Genomic DNA, 17,955 nt, shown 5'->3' with positions numbered 1-17,955 from the left:
GTGCATACACACCCTTTCATATGTCTTTTGCTGACTGACACTAACCTAACACTCAGCCCCCACACATACACCTACACACGCAAACACGTGCACTTATTCATTCACTGAACCATTGGATCAACTTGGTTTAGCCTGAGCTACTAAAATGGCAGTGATTGATTACTGTCCAGTAAGGCTGTTAGACACAACAGCCATTATTGCTCATCTGATCATATTTGTTCTCCTCCTCTGTGACACACAAACTGACCCTAAGCCATCAATCTGAGAGAGAGGTTCGTCCAAATAAATTAAACAAAACTGTTAAACTCTCCCAACCAGACATATTGATGTGTCAAGTGCACACAACAAGGCATGGCACCTTTCAACAGGTGGCTGATGATAAGTCACAAGGGAAAAGTGTATTGCAGAGAAATTGCTGAAAATAAATAAAACAAGTCAAATTCCATACATTGTGAAACAGTCCTTTAAATCGCCTTTGTCGTTGTAAGACTGTGACAAGAATTAGCCAGACTCTCTCCGCCTGAGACTGACACACACAGATCCTCTTTGGCCTGATAAAAACAAATAATCCTTTCTCGTACGCCGCTTCGGCAAGAAAGCATCTGCATAATGGCAAATGAATACAAAAGTCATTCAGCATCTGCCATTCAGTATTCTGTATTTCCATTGGATAATACACAAGCCAGGTCTGCATGTCAGGTCCAGCGTAATGGCGCCCCCTAAAGTCATGCACATGTAATAGCATGTATGGTATCCTTGTGCTGAAGCAACACTTAAATGGTGTGGTTTACACACAACACAAATGATATCCATCCTGAGTTTGTTGAAAACTAATGTCTTCTCTGTGTATTTAAAATATCCACAGCATTTACAAAAGGAACGAGGGAATGGACGTATGGAAATGTGCATTTGATTGATCTAACCAGACATGCTTCAGTGTCTAGTATTCTGTTAGCGAATTAGTCTCTGCATCTCTCCTCTTTCTTCAAAGCAAGACAACATATTTCACCTCTGAGTTGGGCCAAGGTCCTCAACAAGGCAGGATGTTTAACTTGGCTTTTCAGTCAGATGTACTGCTCATGTTCTTTATTCACTAATGGCTCTTCTAGCTTTGGAGTGCTTGTGTGAGTGTTTGCATTATGTCAGATGAGAAAAACAATGTCATTTTATTCATCAGCATAAAATGAAAAAAAATATATATATATATATATAATTTGGGGGTCCACATATCCATAGGTCCACAACCTGGCCAGTGTCAATCCAGCGCTGGTGTAGCAGTCCAGTTTCTGCGTAAAAACAGTAAGATCTGTTACACCTTATACAAACTACCAGGACCGGTTAAAGCAAGCTGTCCGTTGCCCACGTCACTAACTTCATCCTCTAAAAGCCCTGATACATCTGCATTCGGAATGCTGTCGTGATAGCTGCTGAAGCTAATGTTGTCCTCCTTCAGCTCGATGGTCCAGAACGGGGCGTTCAGCTTGCGGTTCTGGTATTCCCTGTAAGTGTACACGCCACCCACCACCGCCAGGAGAGCTAGCACAACTATGATGATGACGGCCAGGATGATGATGTTGAACTGGTTCCATGGGAGTGGAGTCACTGTGGTGGTGGTGGTGGTGTTGGGGGTGGAGCTACCCAGGCTGCTCAGCAGGCTGCTGGAGGAGGTGGTGAATTGTGCTGTAGCATTAGGGCTGGAGGTCATGGTGGTGTAGTGAAACCAGTGGGGAGTGGTTGAAGGAGTAGTGTGGATGACTATGGACACGGCAAGAGAAAGAGAAGGACAGTTTGAGAAAATATGCATCTAATGTAATACCACATATCCAAAAAACCAAAAGTTAATTATTTATACGCCAGTGACTTTCTGGTGGTGTGGCGGACAGAGCAGTGTTTCCTGCACCACTGAATAAGTGATAAGAAGGTGGTGTACTGTAAAATAAAGGCAATAAAACACATCTTTATAAAACACGTCTTCGCGGGCTGCAAAAAAAAGAAAAAGAAAAAAAGAACTTTTTCCAGTATAGTCTAATTCACAAATAAATGTCTCTCACAGTTCTTTTAATGAATCATTAAAAAAAAAAAAAAATCTTTACTGAACTTCTGACTCACTTACTGAACTGCAAGTTATCATTACTTTCATCTCGAAATGAAGCAAATTTCATGTACTTACAGATATCACCCAAAAATTGTAATTCTGTAATTAAAAAAAAAACTTTTAAAAATTAAAGGATACAAAAAGGTCATAAAGTTGAAAAAAAAAAATCCATATGAATTGAGCGTTTTAATCCAAATCCTGTGAAGAGATATGATCGCTTTATATGATCAAACACATACATAAGGCACATCACATTCGGTAAACATGGAAGTTCATGCACATTTAAGCTTCCACTAAAATATGAATAATTAATAATTATATTATAATTGTATTCTAATTAAAATGAATAATTAAATTTCCCCCCCAATTTTTTTTACATGTATATTAAACAAGTCATTACATAAAAAAGCTTGCTTGTAACTATATATATATATATATTCACACTACCTAAAGCATGCACAATTATTTCTACATCTACAATCGTTTTGATAAACATTTGAGACATTACCGTTAAATTTTTCCATCTTTCACTTGTGCATTTTTAAAACAGCTACCAAAAACAGTATTTTCAGACTTGTAACATTCCACACTAAAAGTTAACATCACTGCCAGTGAACACTAAGAAAATTGCAATATATGTCATAAATGAAAGATTAAGAGAACAAAAAAAGAGAAGAAAGGAAGTGAAGAAAGAAAGTAAGAGGGTGGGAATAAAGGAGGGTGAGAGCAGCAAGTCAGTCCCATGTGGAGCCCTGATCTAGTGTAATGTAGAGAGCAGATGCTTCACACTGGAAGAAGATTCACAGGCAAGAACGATTCCATCTGTTCAGTAGAACAGACAATGTCAGACTGCATGCCGTGTACATGAAGACTGAAAACATACTTCAGCCATTCACCTCAGAAAACATGTTAGTTTTATTATTGATGTACTATTATAGTATTTATTAATATTTTGAATTTGCTTTTATTTGTACACTTTTATTTTTCATTTTAAAGCTGCAGTCCGCAGTTTTTCCTCTTTGTCGCCATGTCTGTTCGAAATCTGCAATTGCAGTCATTCGCGGAATTATCAACTTTACGTGAGTTGTACCTCGGCACGGCACAGCGCGGATGAATCCAATGTTTTGAAGAGAATGTGCGGCTGTCAGTCACCGCGCTGGTGTGGATACTGGCATACAGAATCACAGATTCTACTTTTTGGAAGTATGACCAACATAAGAAATTTCACCCTACAATTTCATCTGAACAAGTGAGTAACATCCACTTTTGTTCTGACCAACTAAGATAAATTACTTTGACCATTACTGAAAAAAAGCATTGCAGTAAAACGCGCTGATTAAATCTAACAATCGCTTATCATATCACGCAAAACCGTGCAAATTATACTTTGTTCTCAAAGCATTGCGTGACTACATGTAATGTCCTTCCGATATTTATCCTTGTTTTCGCATGGGGCCGGTTGCAGTCTCTTTTTCCAAACTCTCAGTCCAAAGTCTTTTGCATTTTACAACGGGTTAATCTCTAGTTGTCACTGGTGATCGTCGTTTGAACCTTTCTGGATCCGCCATCAAATGAATAAGTTTAATTATATCAAGTGCTGTGAGAAAAGGCTATAAATCTCGACCTTCAACATCCTTACACGCATTATAGCCTACTAGCCGAGACTCTTCTTTATGTGTACAGATGTGACGTAATGACGCAAAGACATGCTCGAATTTCCCGCAGAAATCCACCAGTACCACTGGAATTAAAAACACTATTACAAGATTACCATTTTGAATCGAGATAAGGCAAACAGATAGTTTTGAAGACTGGCTGGTTATGTACTTGCTCAAAAAATTATTTTGGATAATTTTTAACTCAAAAAAGTTACGGACTGGAGCTTTAGTTTGTTTCCGTAATCTTGTGTTTTTGTTATTAGTTTTTTCGATATAGCTTTAATTTATTTTTAAGTTTTAGCTTTAGTCATTTTAGTACTTCAACTACTTCAGTTAGTTACCAAGGTAAGATTTTTTAATTCGGTTGTCATATAATATTAATCACCAAAACTGGAAAGTTTTCATTTAGTTCACAATAACAACACTGTCATTATGGGAGATGCCATTTCAAAGATTTTTCAACCATTGTTTGAAAGTCAACATTTCCACATGGAGTTCCATTACAGTACCGTTATCAGCAGTGAATGGCAACATGGTTGTTCTGTATAAGCAGAACATCTGGATAAGGAGCTCAGACAGGCCAAAAAAGGGAGGATTTATTATTGTTGGCTGAGTGGAAAGATTTACGAAAAGAGAGTGTGGATTTGGCCGACTTACTGAAGTGATAAATCACTATTTTCTTCATCCTCTCTCTTTCATATATCCACCCTGCTGTCCTTGTTTACTGTTTGGCAGCCCGAGTCAGCCTGCCTATGGAAATGTATGATCTGTCCTCTTTACAGTACACCACTGATAGAATCAGGTGCGCACAGACGGATGTTGTGAGTCAGAACGCTGATCTGGGATTAGTCATTCTACAACACATCTTTTCCCCTCTCTGAAAACCACAGTCACTTAACATGCAAGCTCTTTTCAATCACCCCTTGAAATAGGTGATTAAAAATAACACTTCCTGTTCACACAATATATACTGTAAGGCTGGGTAACATCAAGGTCTTCATGATGCATGATATATTCAATACACTGCAATACAACTGAAACCGCACCAAAAAGTGTGGCAGAGAGAGAGAGAGAGCGAGAGAGAGAGAGAGTCAGTTTCAAACTCTCTCAACTGGTGTTCACTTCACTTTTCTTCATTTCACAGTCACGTAGAAGTGGCTCTCTAACTACTGCACTGACAAATGATAGTTTTACAGTTACAGCTTCATCTTTAATTGAATTGTGGAAAATGATATGAATGAACACAAAAAAATGATTAAGTACAGCTGCAATTTTGCCAACAAAAAAAGAAAAGAAACCTGCGATATATCAATCAACAATGACTGATTCGGAACAGCCCTAATATCCCTTCCTGTAGCAAAAATCAATCCATTATTATCACTAGAGTTTTTACGCATATTAGCCCAAATGTATAGTCTTTGGCTCTCACCTGTACGAGTGCAGTTCCTGGTGAGCGCGTCTCCCGTGAAGCCCTCTGCGCAGCGCTCGCAGTGCGGGCCCGTTGTGTTGTTGATGCAGCTCAGGCAGTGGCCCGTGTCCGGGTGACAGACCCGAGGGGACAAGCGGGGGTCTCCGTTCCCGCTGCAGTTACAGGGAAGGCAGATGCTGTCGGCGTTGTAGAAGCCATCACTACACTGCTCACAGTTGGGACCCTGGTACTCCGGCTTGCACTGGATACAGAATGGCTGGCCGTTTGAGTCTAAACACATGTGTACACAAAGAAAGGTTAGGGTGAATTAGAGGAACCAGACACACCTGCTGGTAAAAAAAAAAAAAAAAATTTCAAGTATACAAGACAAGTGTTCAAGTATACAATTTTTACTGAAATTGCCAAAGGACTTCTGCTATAAAAACAGACATTTAGAGACACAGAGTTCATTTGACCACCAGATGGCAGAATCTTATAAGGATGCAGAAGGCAGTTTGAAGGGAAACTGAGGTCTTTGTTTATATTAGCCTATATTGAGTTGTCAGATGAACCTATCAACCTCCAATCATTCTGTAAAAGTGTTATCTCCTTTGCATTTGACTGCAGACCAAGTTATCATCTAACTGGCAAAATCCGGGCTTTGAAAAGGTCCGATGACTTAAGCTTAAGTGAAATGAAGTGAAGACACCCTTCCCCATGCAAAAGTACTGCCTACAGTCTTCAACAGCACATCTGCAACTAAAAGAAAGTAGTACACAAACAAACTGTACAGTAAATAAAAACATCCACTTTGAAACCTGCTTTTACAGGAAGCCACGTACTGTAGATAAACATCTTTCTTTTTGTCTGATCACACAACTATGATGAAAATATATATAATATAAATGTTATAGAAATTTTACAATTGTCAGTTGTCCACTAGGAATAGTGCTGAAACACAAGATAATATGATTAATGCATAAATGTTGTTTTTCCATTTCTAACAAACCTAACAAAAACGATCATGAACTTTCAACTGTTCTGTATTCATAGAACAGAAATGTCACATAAAGGGTGGAAACTGAAAGTAGATATACTGTAGTGTGTATAGTGTGACCTGGCACTGCAATTAAACCGCTTGCAACCAAAAGAGACATCATAAAATCAGCATGATGATTATATGACTTCTGGGAAAGTACTGAGGAACTACTGATAAATGTATAGTGTACTATATGTTTATTCTAAAGTACTTGAATCCCAATGATTATTCTCAAGAGCAATATCACATCGTGAGACGCTTCAGTGTCTGACACTAAGGAAATTAGTTGTCATCTAGTGCTCATTTGAAGTGATTACTTTCTGTGAAGAAATAAATAGGATAGATGAACCAGAAGAGGCGATTTAATGAGAACAGCAGCCTCAACCAAACATGTTTTTCTCTCTCTTTCTTTAGGCAAAACTAATTGGCGGGCCAAGACAGAACCTGTAAACCTTTTTTGCATTTTTCTGCACTGATCTGGGGAGCACGTACATACATTTTCAAAATAATAAAGTAAATAAAGTAATAGGGTATACATTACCATTCAAAAGTTTGGGGTCAATTATATTTTTTAGTGTTTTTGAAATAAGTCTCTTATGCTCAAAAAGGCTGTATTTATTCGATCAAAAATACAGAAAAACAGTAATATTGTGAAATATGATTATAATTTAAAAGAATTGTTTTCTTTTTTAATTAATATGTTATAAAATGTAATTTATTCCTGTAATGGGAAAGCTGAGTTTTCAGCAGCAGCCATTACTCTCATCTTCAGTGTCACATGATCCTTCAGAAATCATTATAATATGATGATGTGATTTAGTGCTCAAGAAGCATTATTATTATTATCAATGTTGAAAACAGTGTATTGAACAGTAAAAAAAAAAAAAAAAAAAAAAAAAAAAAAATTATATATATATATATATATATATATATATTACATACATTTTCTTTTGCTATCTTTTGTAACAGTATAAATGTTTTTACTGACACATTTGATCAATTTACAGTAATACATCCTTACTGAACAAAATGATCAATTTCTTCAAAAGAAAACTGTACTGGCCCCAGTAGTGTAATGTACATTTTGAATGACAGGATAGCCTTAATAAATAAGGACATTAACGAATACAAAAGTAATCAAATGCATCCCTCCTACCATTATAAAACACACACACACACACACACACACACACACACACACACACACACACACACACACACACACACACACACACACACACACACACACACACACACACACACACACACACACACACACGCACACACACACACACACACACACACACACACTGCACACACACAAAATCAACAACACTGTGCTTGTTCCCAGAATTTCAAAACTAGAAGAAAGATTCGATTTTATACCCTGGCCCATTGAAGGGGAGGTCAAATAAAAGGAATATGAGAGAGAAGAACTAGTAGGAAAAAAGAAGAAAGGGACAGTTAAAGCAAAAACCACGTTGAGCCATACATAAAGAGCGAGCTAGAAGCAATAAGACATACTGTATGCAGTACCTGCTGTGAATCAAATATATCTGGCAGAGAGGCAGTTTTTACATTACATATGGAGAAGGGCAGTGAATCAGGGAGCGCTATGAGCCTAAATCCTATCATCATTTGCCCAGACTCAGCACCTGCATACAGTCGACAGCAGGGTATAAAACCCAAACCTCCAGGCAGTGATGTACACCCAGGGACTACTACACTAGAAGGACCAATTTTCCACATTTCTCAAGCATGAGGGCAATCACCATCATGGTAAGATAATGACACAAAGGACGGAGAGAGACTGAGGCAGAAAGCAGCCCATTTAGATATACATCATCACGACAGTAAAACAGCCCCGTAGGGACAAAGAGCTTTCAACTTAAAACTATTATCCCAATACAGAATTAAAAACATTCACACAAGAGAATGAAAGAACAAAGAGAAAAGAAACTGACTGCTTGAGCTGTTGGTGACCAGACTGAAATCAATGTATACACACACACACACACACACAGGCTCCTTTTGTTTGGTCTCACCTTTATGTATTTATTCCAAAAACCTTTTTTTCGCTTCTTTCGGCACCAGCAAAAACTTGACAAAAAAATTAAAAACTGCTCAGCACAGCATATGTCCCAACATGTTACAGCATACAAAAATTTCCGGCTACACAAGATATCCTTCCTCATGTTGATGTGACTCGTGACGATAATGTCTAAAATGAGGCTAGCCAATGTTTGACCATCTCATAATTACTTTGCCAGCAACAGCTTCTTTAGTGTGGTGGTGACTTTTACCTAGTAGTTTTTTCAGCGTCACGAGCGTAGGCACACATGACACACCATCTCAAACAGGTATGGACATGCTCACGGCTAGAATCGTTACAACAGTTTTAACACTTCCTGACCAAAGTGAGAATAAAACCCCCACAAATAAAACACATAATGAAGAAATAGTTTGAGTAAAGACAGAGTAATAATATACATAATGGTTTTAGAAATACATTTAAATGTAGGCCTACAGTAAACAATACACAAAGTGAATAGAGTCAAATTACTCTTCTGCTATATGAAGACTTATTGTCCTATATTTTCATGTTTTAAATATCTGCTTATTTTAACAGCTCACAGTGTACGTTTCACTCTCTCATCATCTGTCTATCATAAGGTGCAGACAGAAAGAAAACAGCAGTGACAAATAACAGACTTTTTCACAGACTGCTGAATCAAAGCTGAAGCTCTGGTGGAACAAAGCTGGCGACTTATAGCAACTGACACTGCGTGGCAGATAACAAGCCTACCAGTGCTAGGTCATTTCCAATGCAAATTCAGCCAGCATATGCAAATCAAACATGCATTTCACTAAGGAAATCTAGCATTAGCAAGGAGAGCAGAGAAAATCTGTGCCACTTGTAAATAAAAAAGACATTACAATTTGCTGAGGAACTTTCAGTTCGGAATGATTAAATTAATATCTAAACTACACGCAAATGCCACTTAAACTATGCCGCGACTGTACATCTTTTAATTTCTGCCTTAAAATAAGTGAGATGTTTACAGTAGCTGGGAAAGAAAGAGTCTTGGATGATGTCAAAAGCTTGAAACAAATAAATATAATATACACACACACACACACACACACACATATACATACATTCAAAAGTTTTATTTCTTCTGTTTTGGAAAGGTTTCTTATGATCACCAAGGCTGCATTTATTTGATCAAAAATACAGTAACATAAAACCGTAATATTGTGAAATATTATTACAATTTAAAATAACTGGTGTTTATTTGAATATATTTTAAAATGTAATTTATTTCTGTGATAAAAACTGAGTTTTCAGCATCATTACTCCAGTCTTCAGTGTCACATGACCCTTCAGAAACCAGACTAATATGATGATTTACTGCTCAAGAAACATTTCTTATTATTATCAATGTTGAAAACAGTTGTGTTGCTTAATATTTTTGTGGAAACCATAATTATTTTTTTCAGGATTCGTGGATGAATAGAAAGTTCAAAAGAACAGCAGTTATTTAAAATAAAATTATTTTTTAACAATATAAAAAGTGTCTTTGCTGAATACAAGATGAATTCAAAAACACAAACTACCTACCTACATACAGTACATTCAACAAAATATATAGAACATTAAAAGCTATTATTTTTTAGATATTCAAGAATATGTTTAGAGAGCCATGGATAGGTATATGTTTTTTTTTTTAACTGACATAAATAAATAATTGATAGAATAATTTTTCATTTAATGTTCTGCTGCATCTACCTTATAAAGCCCCTCCAAACTCCAGACAGATCATATAAGGTCCTTGAAACCTTACAAATAATGACTGACAGCTGGTTTGGAACAGACATTGACAATGGCATTTACATATTTATGAGACCTTCTGTAGAAGAAACCTAGTGAGAAAGACCTAATGAATATGGTTAAATATGTACAGTATTGAAAGATGAAGAGTTGCAACTTAGATCCCTAAGCTGTCAAAAGAGAGTTTAATAATTTCATATTTTAAAATCTCATCCACCTAGTTCATCAAACAATAAGCAGTACACGACTACATGGATTTATAATGGAAGATGTGAGAGTTTTACTTGGGTCTCACTCTCAACAAATCATGTGTGTGTGTTTTTGGAGACATCATGGGTTTTGATTTAACAATGTACAACATAATCTGTCAAGGCTATTTCATGGTAACAATAGGAGGTACTAATAATGACTTGTTCGCCGTTCAGGACAATTGATTTCAATCAGTCACTGTCACTGAGACAGCATAGGCCTACATTTGTTAATTCAGACATGTGCTAAAGCACAAACAAAGAATTATTGAGCAAAGCAAATCTAGTCATTTAGCCTACAGAGATGAAATAGCTGACTTCAGAGTGTTTGCTCTAAAAGTATAGAATAGTAAACATCTTTAATATTAGGCTTACTGTTTCAAATTACATCATTGTTTGACCTGCGCGTGATGAAGCTGAATAGAACGAACGTTAAACTGAATCGCTTTTCTCAACGGTTGCTGAAGAATGCAACTAAACCCAAAGAATTTACAACTTATTATTACAATAGTGTGTACAATTATATGATATGACAGTCCCAATCATAGCTTGCTGTTTGATCGTGCGCGCTGAAGCTGAAGAGAACGAGCACCGGGAAACTGAAGAAATTTTCTAGCAGGTTGTTTAAATCAACGAAACGCATCCTATGTGAGATTAATCAGATATTTATATTACATAAACTTAATATTACGACTTATATCAGCACAAAATGTTGTGAATGCACAAGCGAACTTGACTGTGCTGGTCAGAACGTTTAATCCCTGTTCTGGATGCGCTATTCACACAACAACGTGCTGAAACCATAGGCTGAAACACGGCAACTAAACCCAGAGAATTAAATGTTTTATTACAATAGTGTTCTCATTATAATGGCATGTATATGACAGTCCCAATTATAGTTATGCATTACTGTTTGAGCTGCGCACGCTAAAGATAAAGATGATCACGGTACAATGAAGCGCTTTAACTTAACCAAACGCATCCTATATTAGATTAATCAGATATATATATACCCAAAATAAACATATTACAAAGAGGCTTTGCAGCGAAGTCCCTCTACGGGGCCTACACTGCACTCGGCATCACAGGTGAGAGAAGGAGAAGGGCTATCAGCAATACCACAGAGGCTGCAGAGAAGGCGTCGAGGTGGCTCTGGATCAAAAGAGCGGATCCGTGGTTAAATGCTGCCTGATCAACCTCAGCTGGGTCGCCTGAAGGAGGGTGTCTGATGTTTCGAAAGACCCAAAACACCCAATGAGATCAGGAACATCACTGATGATGTGCCCTAGGTTAGCATCAGAAGATGTATCATTACAACTGTCAATCTGAAGAAATCAGTGACTACCAGGAACAGGCTGGTTGACAACCAAGAATAGGTTGGGGACATCTGGAGAGACAGATGGCAGCTCGGGAAGACGGCAACCGGGGCGGTATGGGCTAGCACCCCTAGCCGCAGCCTCTGTGAAGAGGAACCCAAAGCTAGTTACGGAAAAATTAAATGAACAATACCCCCAGGGGAGCCCGAGAGGGGGGGAGAAAGAGAACCCCAGTCGGACGGACCTAAGGTTATCGACCAACAGCAAAGGAAAAACGACTACGAGCGCGGTTTGTCAGTGTGGAAAGATTTGTAAAAATGCAAGAGGCTTGAAGATCCATCAGTCACGGATGAAATGTCTGGAGCCACGGCAAGTACCACAATGCACAGGCATAGTGCCTGGTGAGTCAGAGGAGGAGCAGGGCCTGGAAGCACCCCATAGAGCCCAGAGCCTCCATGTGGTACAAACTGTCCCCCCAGTCATGCAGCCTGAGAAGAGGAGGATCAGGTGGCCTCAAGCATGTAAAACAGCCGAGTGGCAGAAGTTTGATGAGGATGTGGACAAGGTGCTGGAAGTAACGGCCAAAGGTGATGCGGAGAGGAGGCTACAAACTATAACGACCATCATAGTGAGCATGGCGGTTGAGAGGTTTGGTGTGGAGGAGGTGAGAGGAGTAACAAAGCCGTACACCAAAAACCAGAGGGCAGTCAAAATTCATAACATCAGAATAGAGCTGAAAACCCTAAAAAAGCAGTACAAGGAAGCTGGTGAGGAGGAGCATGGGCCACTGACAGAGCTGCGCAGCATCTTAAGGAAGAAGCTTGTTACCCTGCGCAGAGCCGAACGGCACAGGAGGCGGCGAAGGGAGAGGGCTAGGAGGAGAGCAGCCTTCATTAGAAACCCATTCGAGTTCACCAAACAGCTCCTCGGGCAGAAGAGAGGTGGACGCCTAGTCTCATCTAAGGGTGAAATTGACCAACACCTTGCAGATACATTTAGTGACCCCTCCAGAGAACAAGAGTTGGGGCAGTGCGATGCCTTGATAACACCACCAGAGCCTGTAGAGGCATTCGACCTGAGGGAGCCACTCCTGAAAGAAGCACAGGAAGTAGTAAGGAAGGCAAGGTCTAGGTCTGCACCAGGACCAAGCGGAACATCGTATAAGGTGTACAAGTACTGCCCCAAGCTGCTACATCGGCTGTGGAGGATCCTAAAAGTCATCTGGAGGAAAGGGAAAACTCTAAAACAGTGGCGGTGTGCAGATGGAGTGTGGATCCCAAAAGAAGAAGACTCCAAGACCATTAGCAGGTTCAGAATCATCTCGCTTTTAAGCGTTGAAGGAAAGATCTTCTTCAGCATAGTTGTGAAGCGGTTGGCAGAGTTCTTCCTCAAAAATGGATACATTGACAGAAAGGTGGCATACCAGGTGTTCCAGGCTGCCTAGAGCACACAGGCGTGGTTACACAGCTCCTCAGAGAAGCAAAGGAGAATAGGGGTGATCTGGTGGTGCTGTGGTTAGACCTGGCCAACACCTATGGCTCTATGCCCCACAAGCTGGTACAGGAGCCTCTGGAGAGGCACCATGTTCTGCCATAGTGAGAGACCTTATCCAGGATTACTATAGAGATTTCAAGCTGAGAGTCTCATCTGGGTCAACAACATCAGAGTGGCACAGGCTGGAGGTGGGAATCATCACAGGCTGCACCATTTCAGTGATCTTGTTCGCTCTGGCAATGAACATGTTGGTGAAATCTGCTGAACCGGAGTGCAGAGGGCCCAAATCCAAGACTGGAATGCGGCAACCACCAATCCGTGCCTTCATGGATGACCTCACAGTGACAACGGAGTCAGTGCCTGGAGCCAGATGGATCCTGAAGGGTCTGGAGAGGGTGATTGAATGGGCCAGGATGTCATTCAAGCCAACCAAATCCAGATCTTTAGTGCTAAAGAAGGGCAGGATGGTGGAGAAGTTTCGTTTTATCATCTCAGGAACTCAAATACCGACCCTGTCTGAAAAACCAGTAAAAAGCCTGGGAAAGATCTTCGACAGCAGCCTCAGGGATACAACATCCATCAAAAACACCTGCGAGGAGCTGGAGAGGTGGCTGAAGAATGTCGATAAAACTGGGCTCCCTGGAAAATTTAAGGCATGGGTGTACCAACATGGGATTCTGCCAAGAATACTGTGGCCTCTGCTTCTGTACGAGTTTCCGATCTCCACCATCTCAGAACTAGAAAGGAGAGTCAGCCGCTACCTAAGAAGATGGCTGGGATTCCCGAGGAGCTTAAGCAGTATCGCCCCTTTATGGAAACACCTGCAAGCTGCAGCTCCCGCTAAAATCCATCGAAGAGGAGTTCAAGGTCTTGCGTGCAAGAGAGGTGCTGCAGCTCCGTGAGTCTAGGGACCCCAAAGTCTCTGGGGCAGGTGTAGAGGTCAAGACGGGCAGGAAATGGAGGGCAGAGGCGGCAGTAGACCAGGCAGAGTCACGGCTGCACCATGGAGTCCTAGTGGGAGCAGTGGCCAGAGGAAGGGCTGGGCTAGGAACCTTTCAAGGGCCCCGGTTCGACAAGGCTCGGGGGAAGGAGAGGAAGCAGCTAGTTCAAAGTGAGGTGAGGGCGGCGGTGGAGGAGGAGAGGTCCAGCAAAGCAGTGGGAATGGCACGTCAGGGTGCCTGGATTAGATGGGAACAAGCTGTGGAGAGGAAGATCACGTGGACTGACCTTTGGCGGGCAGAGCCACACCGCATAAAGTTCCTGGTCCAGGCAGTCTATGACGTCCTCCCCAGCCCGTCCAACCTGCACACCTGGGGGCTGGTCGATACACCAGGATGCGCCCTGTGCCAGAGAAAGGGAACCCTTGAGCACATCATGAGCTGCTGCCCAAGAGCTCTGGGGGAAGGCCGATATCGCTGGCGGCATGACCAGGTGCTCAAAACAATTGCAGAGAGCATCCAGGTTACTATCAGCAGCTGCCGGAGGTCAAAGCCCTGCAAACAAACCATCAGCTTCGTCAGGGCCGGAGAGAAGCCAGGAAAATCTCTCAGGACAACAGCAGGGCTTCTGAACACGGCACATGATTGGCAACTGAAAGTGGACTTGGGCAAACAACTTAAGTTCCCCCAGCATGTCGTCGAGACCACCCTGAGACCTGACATTGTCGTGATATCAGAGGCAACAAAGAACCTGGTCATGTTGGAGCTCACTGTGCCATGGGAAGACCAAATGGAGGAAGCCTTTGAGAGGAAGAAGAATAAATATGATGGCCTCGTCAGCGACTGCCACAACCAAGGCTGGAAGGCAAGGTGCTTACCTGTGGAGGTGGGGTGCAGAGGCTTTGCAGCGAAGTCCCTCTACGGGGCCTACACTGCACTCGGCATCACAGGTGAGAGAAGGAGAAGGGCTATCAGCAATACCACAGAGGCTGCAGAGAAGGCGTCGAGGTGGCTCTGGATCAAAAGAGTGGATCCGTGGTTAAATGCTGCTAGGGCACAAGCTGAGGCCTGATCAACCTCAGCTGGGTCGCCTGAAGGAGGGTGTCTGATGTTTCGAAAGACACAAAACACCCAATGAGATCAGGAACATCACTGATGATGTGCCCTAGCTTAGCATCAGAAGATGTATCATTACAACAACTTACAATGGCACACAATTTTCTTATCGGATCGATAACGATAACATCAAAAATGACCATTTATCGGCCGATATCGATATGTGGTCGATATTTCGTGCATCCCTAATAGGGGACAGGGAACGATTCAATTCAGACATTGTAAATATGCTTTCCATTGGGGTGAATGAAGAGCCTAAAAATAGTATGAATAAAGGCTAGAGCAAAGAAAATGATCAGGTTTTTTTAATACAAGCTGGTAGTTTACTATTCGAAATAGTAAGTGTAGAAGAAAAATCTGTAAACAAAATAAGGGGAACAATCAGAAATAAAGATAATAAAATAACAGAGGTATTAACAAATGGATAAGCAATAAACAGGTATGACAAAGCACAAATGTTATTGTACATTATACAACAATAACCTATAGGTGCACCTTTTTAAAAAACTTACACACTTATATATTTATAAGTTTGTCAAATCAATTGGTGGTTCATTCCATCCATGAAATTTGTATACTAAATCAAGGAATGACAATATGAATCAGAAAAACTGGTAAATGGGTAGGTTTTCCAACACAAACTGTGTTTTCTTTTTTATTATGTGACTTTACCTATATGTCTTAATCACCTGTTCTACACTTACATTACAAATAAAGCTGACATTACATAAACAAAAATGTATTGAATGTATGATTTTAACCAATACACTACCCACTACAGTTTGGGGTCTGTAAGTTTTTTTTTAATACAGAAAGTCTTTTATGCTCATCAAGTCTGCATTTATTTGATTAGTTAATAGTAAAAATAAAAATAAAATTTCCTTTAGAAATAATTTTAATAATATGATGTAGTGCTCAAGAAACATTTATTATTATCACAGTTGGGAAAAAAAAGTGCTGATTATTTTTGTGGAAAAAATTTCCAGGATTATTATTATTATTTGGAAAAGAAATGTTTTGTAACAACGTAAACTGTCACTTTTAATTGAATGCATCCTTGCTGAATAAAAGTTAATTAATTAATTAATTAATTTTTTTTTTTATATCTTACTGACCCCAACTTTTCAAAAGGCAGTGTATAATAATATATGCATTTTGTATTAAAAATTATACAAAGACAACAAACAGTTGTGCAAATAATGCACATACTGTACAAAGAGAAAACATTTCAAATTCCTTCTCTTTCTGAAGATGATGTAAATTCTGTCTAAGCACTACACTTTATATTTTGTTAGTTTAATTTTCTATCGTGGACTACCTTAAACAAGAAACACAGTACTTTTAATACTATGCGAATGAAAAAAACGAATATATTTACATAAACACTCAACATCAGTGTTAGCTGTGATGAGATCTAAGCAAAGAGCTTCTGGCTGTGAGTGCTGAGGGATGCATCCAGACTGTAGATGACCATGGACACAATGAGAGGAAGAGAGAAAAAGAGTCCCTGAGCACAAGCCGGACGGTGACTAAAACTTGACAACATAAATCAAACAGGAGTTGTGTTATGAGCTGTCTGTTGTTTCCTCTCTCTCACTAATACTGAATATTGGGTTGTTTGGTTTCATGTGTCACTTTAAATTTGATCTTTGAAACTGTGATATCACACCACCTCAGAGCTAAAATATGTAGTGTTCATGACATTTATGCTAAGGGCACTTGATAAGGAACCATACTGGCATTGATCCACAACACTTAAATCTTTAAAGAGCTGTAAAAGGCTCGCCAAGAGACAGGTTAAAAGGTTTATCCTCTTTATTTGGTTTATGGCATTGGCACTCAGGGGTTACATACAGTAGCAGTTTCTTATTTAAAAAAGATATCTACAGTAGGGCAGGAAGTGTGCAAATGGGTGCAACAACTGCTTATTATACCTGCAACCCACCTAGTTTGGTGCTCACAATTGATTCCTCTTTAGCATCTTCGTGCGCTTGAACAGCCACATACACACAAAATTATGTCAATATCGCCAAGTATTCTCTTAAACACATGTCTTAAGTGAATGTAAAGAGTTGAGAAAGAAATCGGATATGTATCATTCTATTGGATCCGTGCATTCGGTCTTAAATTGACAGCAACCTACAAATACTGGCTGTCATTCATGTTAAAGGAGTGGTATAATGCCCCTTTTTAAAATATGTAAAATAAGTCTCTGTTGTCCCCAGAGAGTGTATGTGAAGTTTTAGCTCAAAATACCCCACAGATAATTTTGTACAGCATGTTAAAGTTGTCCGTTTTTGAGGGTCAGTAAAAACGTGCCATTTCGTGCATGTCCCTTTGAATGCAAATTAACTGCTGCTCCAGACACAGAGGGCAGAGCTTCAAGAGCTCGTGTGTGTTAGCAGCTCCTAATTACCTCACACAGACAAGTACTAAAATGTCAGAAACTGTTCTGCCTTTTATGTTTAAACTGGAGTCGGACAATGATGGAGAGACTCAAGAAGAAGTGACAACATGTAGAATGCAACAGGAAGTTTCTGAATGGTTAGTTGATGAATTTATGTTGCTGAGGAGGAGTTAACTATCTTCAAGTCATTGATTAGCATATTCTGTCATGATAATCTATAAATCCCTCGTGTGGGAACTGTTCTAAGATGCCTACAGAGTGACATGCTATTGCATTTGTCTTACATACTGTATTGCATGTGAAAAGACGGATGCGACAGCTTGAGCAGACTCACAAATGTGCTCTACTACAACTCTTCCTCTTCTCAACATGGACTGCGTTCCCGGGGGCAGGGTTTATGTCAA

At 40.0% G+C, this 17,955-nt stretch overlaps 1 protein-coding gene across 1 annotated transcript in view; it reads right to left on the bottom strand.

Moving 5' to 3' along the window:
* Nucleotides 1-1,207: 1,207 nt before the first annotated feature.
* Nucleotides 1,208-17,955, bottom strand: part of si:dkey-220k22.1 (multiple epidermal growth factor-like domains protein 9) — a 120,609-nt gene continuing 103,861 nt past the window's right edge. Inside the window, exons 5-6 of the mRNA XM_056267375.1 lie at nt 5,183-5,452; nt 1,208-1,755 (exon numbers count right to left, since the gene is read on the bottom strand). Of these exons, the coding sequence (XP_056123350.1) occupies nt 1,310-1,755; nt 5,183-5,452 (716 nt within the window). The 3' untranslated portion in view covers nt 1,208-1,309. The remainder of the gene's footprint in view (nt 1,756-5,182; nt 5,453-17,955) is intronic.

The sequence above is a fragment of the Rhinichthys klamathensis genome, unplaced genomic scaffold, assembly GCF_029890125.1.
Source record: "Rhinichthys klamathensis goyatoka isolate OS25496 unplaced genomic scaffold, OSU_Roscu_1.1 h1tg000259l_1, whole genome shotgun sequence".
NCBI lineage: Eukaryota > Metazoa > Chordata > Actinopteri > Cypriniformes > Leuciscidae > Rhinichthys > Rhinichthys klamathensis.
The sequence above is the reverse complement of the archived record's forward strand: the minus strand, read 5'-3'. Positions and strand labels throughout refer to the sequence as shown.